General features: G+C 56.3%; 3 protein-coding genes across 3 annotated transcripts; 1 reads left to right on the forward strand and 2 right to left on the reverse strand.

Annotated features, from left to right (window-relative positions):
* Nucleotides 1–1,413: 1,413 nt before the first annotated feature.
* Nucleotides 1,414–1,887, reverse strand: SPRG_10661 (hypothetical protein; the record flags this gene model as incomplete). Its single annotated transcript, XM_012349895.1, has 1 exon — nt 1,414–1,887. The coding sequence occupies one exon, from the start codon at nt 1,885–1,887 to the stop codon at nt 1,414–1,416; it is 474 nt and encodes a 157-aa protein (XP_012205285.1).
* Nucleotides 1,888–2,671: 784 nt separating this feature from the next.
* Nucleotides 2,672–3,145, forward strand: SPRG_10662 (hypothetical protein; the record flags this gene model as incomplete). Its single annotated transcript, XM_012349896.1, has 1 exon — nt 2,672–3,145. The coding sequence occupies one exon, from the start codon at nt 2,672–2,674 to the stop codon at nt 3,143–3,145; it is 474 nt and encodes a 157-aa protein (XP_012205286.1).
* A 1,033-nt stretch (nt 3,146–4,178) lies between these two features.
* On the reverse strand, nt 4,179–4,430 carry SPRG_10663 (hypothetical protein; the record flags this gene model as incomplete). Its single annotated transcript, XM_012349897.1, has 1 exon — nt 4,179–4,430. A coding segment is annotated over one exon (252 nt), but the record flags the coding sequence as incomplete, so codon positions are not given.
* Between the last annotated feature and the right edge of the window lie 25 nt (nt 4,431–4,455).

Consider the following 4,455-nt stretch of genomic DNA (forward strand, 5'->3'; position numbering starts at 1 on the left):
ACTTCAAACGTCAGAGGCGCGGCCCCGGCCGCGATCGTCGGTACTCCGGACGGGTGGAAGCATCTCGTTGAGCATCGCGTCCGTCATATCGAAACTGGGGGCGTCCGGGCGCGCTGCGATCGGGCTCGAGGACCCAAAGCGGGGGTTTTCGCTCGTGGCTCTGGACGCGGCATGTCGACGCCAATGGTGCAGAGACGGTGCGATCCTTGGTACAGTGCGAGGCGTCCATCTCGTGCTTGTACGAGAACATCGTACCCAAAGGTCGATGGGTGCTCGCGAAGCAATGGCACTGCATCGCAGCATGGAAGGAACGTCGGTGGCGACGCATGGGCCTTGAGCTCGGAGCCATTCCACTCGAGCCGCTGCAAAAGAAGCTGCGCGCTCGGGCGATGCATCATGGCGAGAAGAGGCTGCCCGTCGACGTCGCTCGCAACAAAAATGCTCGTGTCTCGCGCGTCCGAGCTCGGGAGCTCGGGGCTCTCCCAGATCCCACGCAGGACGATTTCGGCGATGATCGAGCTGGGCTTGGACGTAGATCGCGCCGACGGTACGATAATCTTGACGCTCAGCGTCGCTTTTTCGTCGTGGTAAAAGACAACGAACGGGGGCGACTCGTGTACATGGACCACCGACTCGAGCGGGTCGGCGACGAACATGCAGCTGCGCGTCTCCGACGACGTCTCGAGCACGACGGGCTTGATCTCTTCGAGCGAATGCACGAGGCTAAAGAGCGTCGGGCTCTTCCCAGTCCTCGTAGATGCTTGGACTATGGACGTCGCCAGCCGCTGGATCAAGATACCTTTGGTCATGGCGAAGATCGCTGCCGCCTTGAAGGGCAGCGGGACGTCCGTGACCGCGCCCGTCGCCGAGATGAACGTAATCGTGTCGGGGCTTGTCAAGACGCAGAGGCTCTTGCGCGCCGTCGCGTCGTCGTCGGTGTCGTCGGCCAGCACAGCCACGTCGAGCGGTGGCGCGTCGAAGCGGAAGGTTCGGTCGCAGATCGCGCCATTCGCCTGCGTCCACTCGACGACTCGGCCACGAACATATACGCACTCCCCATGGGCCCGTCGAGCGAAGAGTCGCTTCAAACAGCCGTGGGTTCCGAGCACCGGACCACATGGCCGCGCTTCCAGCGTTAAGGTCATGGTCGAAACATTAAATGCTGCAGGTTTCATCGAATACTCCATTTATTCATCTATGCGTTTTAAAAGGTATGTAATTTTACAGTTTACTAGGAGTTTTTACAAAGTCAATCAATCAATCAATCAAACGTGTTCGCGTTGAAATCAAATTAGCAAAAACTAATACAAAGTCCAATATATGGCAATAACGCAGGAGTGGAACGATTCAATCAAGACATTGGTCAAGAAAGATTAAAAAGAGTAAATACAGCTAAACACCCAGTATTAGTGCCTATGCCGCCGCCGCGGTAGTCCCGACCGGCGATGCGAGTGGCTGCGCCTTGGTCACGTCAATACGCTGCACCTTGACGTACGTCGCAATATCACCACGGAGCTGCAGCCCCAAGCGTACCTCGCCCTGCTGCGTGCCGCGAACCGTGAGGGGGAACCACGCATCGACAGAAGCGCCGCTCAAGAGACCAGCCAGCGGGATCGTGCAGGCACCGGCGTCGCCGCTGAACCACGCCGAGGTGTCGATGAGCTGGACGGACAGCGTCTCGTCGCGGGGCTCGGCGACGTAAATGTGGAAGGTCTCGTTCCAGTCGTTGTTGGCACTCGCCGTGTGGAGCTGGACGTCGTCGCGAACCTTGATTCGGGCGTACACTGAAGTGGCGTGCGTTTGGCGCGCTTCCTTGATGGTGACCGTCAGGCACATGAGGCCGTAGGGCTTGGGAGCGTCGAAGAGGGCGATGTTGTGGCCGAGCATGTTGTTGCTAGCGTGTTGCTGGGAGGGAGCAAAATGAGTTGTGAGCAAAGCTGTCGCTGGTGCATGGTGAACGAGGTGAACCTGCTAGTTTGGTTGTTGGTGATGGTTGGTGCGATGACGACGCGCGTCATCTTGGCTGGGTTGTAAGCACAGAATGGAATCCAGTGCAACAACACCGTGCAAAGTCGCATGGTTTGCTCAAAGCTTGAAATGCGACAACTGTCCTTATTCATGTAGCAGCCGACGGCAAAATTTGTGGTTCACAACCAGCTACAATTAGCGTACCGGTAACATCCCACCCCGGGTCACTGGTCATCGGGCTAGCTCCAGGGTTGTGGACGATCCGGGCAATTCAACATTCCAGCCACCAAGATGCCAGTCACGAGCAATTGTAACTGTGCTGGAGCTATGCTAACGTTAGGGTGGATTGGATCTTACAGCAAGGGTGATGCGCTCAGAGACTCGTACGCATCGTGATCGAAAGTGGCATTGTTGATTGGTCTCTGTAGCACAAGATATCAATCATCGCTGCTGAGGCAGAGAAGAGAGCGCACCGTTCCCTCCTCTGCGGCGTTGCGTCAACAACCCGGACATTGGCGAGCGGTTGTGTTTCGGCTGTCGCACATCTTCTCGCAATCTGATTGGCCCACTTCGTATCCGGATCGCAATCCTTGACAACCATCACCAACAACCAAACTAGCAGGTTCACCTCGTTCACCATGCACCAGCGACAGCTTTGCTCACAACTCATTTTGCTCCCTCCCAGCAACACGCTACCAACAGCATGCTCGGCCACAACATTGCCCTCTTCGACGCTCCCAAGCCCTACGGCCTCATGTGCCTGACGGTCACCATCAAGGAAGCACGCCAAACACACGCCACAGCAGTGTACGCCCAAATCAAGGTTCACGACGACGTCCAGCTCCACACGACGAGTGCCAACAACGACTGGAACGAAACCTTCCACATCTACGTCGCCGAGCCCCGCGACGAGACGCTGTCCGTCCAGCTCACCGACGCCTCGGCGTGGTTCAGCGGCGACGCCGGTGCCTGTACGATCCCGCTGGCTGGTCTCTTGAGCGGCGCTTCTGTCGATGCGTGGTTCCCGCTCACGGTTCGCGGCACGCAGCAGGGCGAGGTACGCTTGGGGCTGCAGCTCCGTGGTGACATTGCGACGTACGTCAAGGTGCAGCGTATTGACGTGACCAAGGCGCAGCCACTCGCATCGCCGGTCGGGACTACCGCGGCGGCGGCATAGGCACTAATACTGGGTGTTTAGCTGTATTTACTCTTTTTAATCTTTCTTGACCAATGTCTTGATTGAATCGTTCCACTCCTGCGTTATTGCCATATTGGACTTCGTAGTAATGGAGCGTCGATGCAAAAGGGTTCCCAATCCCTCTACATTGCATGCATGTAGCGGCTGCAGTCTTGATCCGCGCTTCGTGATATGGCGGGTCCACCATCCGGACTGCGGTTCGAGCCACTCTGGTTGGCAGTGCGAGCCGCGAGACCAGCACAACTGACCCCTCAAACATGGTAGAATCGTTCTTGACCAACACTGCGTTCTATCGACGACGACTCTCGCACGACTAATTTATGTCCTATACTGCCGATATAAATTTTCCGCTCGGAACCCACACCGACAGCTTCACGCCGCATTACACCGGGGTGCACAAATGAATCGCACACCGTCGATTGGAAAAGGCTACCCCAGATCACTCTTCATTGGATGCATGCTGCGGCGACAATCTTCACTCGTGGCGACGCACGCTTCGTAATTTGGCTCGTCCATCGCTCGAGCTGTCTGTGCGAGCCTCGAAACCGATCCAGCATTGCCGAGGCAACTTGGTAAAATCCATGTCGTGCGAATCCTGTCTCATCATTGATAGCTCGATCACGGTTGCCAACAAGACTGCCGTTCCTAGCGCGGGGGTCTATAATTACGGGGTTTCACCCACACCAACAGTTTATCTTAGCTGACAACATGGACCACTCAGTACATGTAGCGTAATGCACGGAAAAGTATAGAAACCAGGAGGCGATATTCATTGCGCTCTCATTAGCCCAAGATAACCCATTCGATCATGTGAAGGACCATCGTTGGAGAGAAGGTTGAAGCCAAGACGGTCCGTACACGTAGCCCTTCTGCTTACGACAACTTGTCAACCAAGAGGGAACTATGTAGCTCGTCTACCAATTGCACCTCGCAAGAGCTGAAAGATGACTACACAAACCAGCTACAACACGATTCGATGTATTCGATACACATGTCCCTTTACTGAGAGACTCTAATGGAGGCGGAGCTCGGGCTCTTCAAACTGCACTTGGCGCAGCGTGCGCGTCGTGCCGTCCTCGTTGCTGACTTCCTTGGTCTTCTTGATGTCCTGGATCGAGACGTAGATGGCAATGACCGCTGCGAGCACGTTCACAATCGCCATGATGAAGAAGGGCGCCGTCGACGTCCAGACGTCAAAGAGGTAGCCGCCGAGCTTGGACGTGATGAGGATACCGATCGTGCCGCAGAGCGAGTAGGCGCCACTGACACTGCCACGGAGCTCGGTCGGG

Source organism: Saprolegnia parasitica (genome assembly GCF_000151545.1).
Source record: "Saprolegnia parasitica CBS 223.65 unplaced genomic scaffold supercont2.59, whole genome shotgun sequence".
Lineage (NCBI taxonomy): Eukaryota > Oomycota > Saprolegniomycetes > Saprolegniales > Saprolegniaceae > Saprolegnia > Saprolegnia parasitica.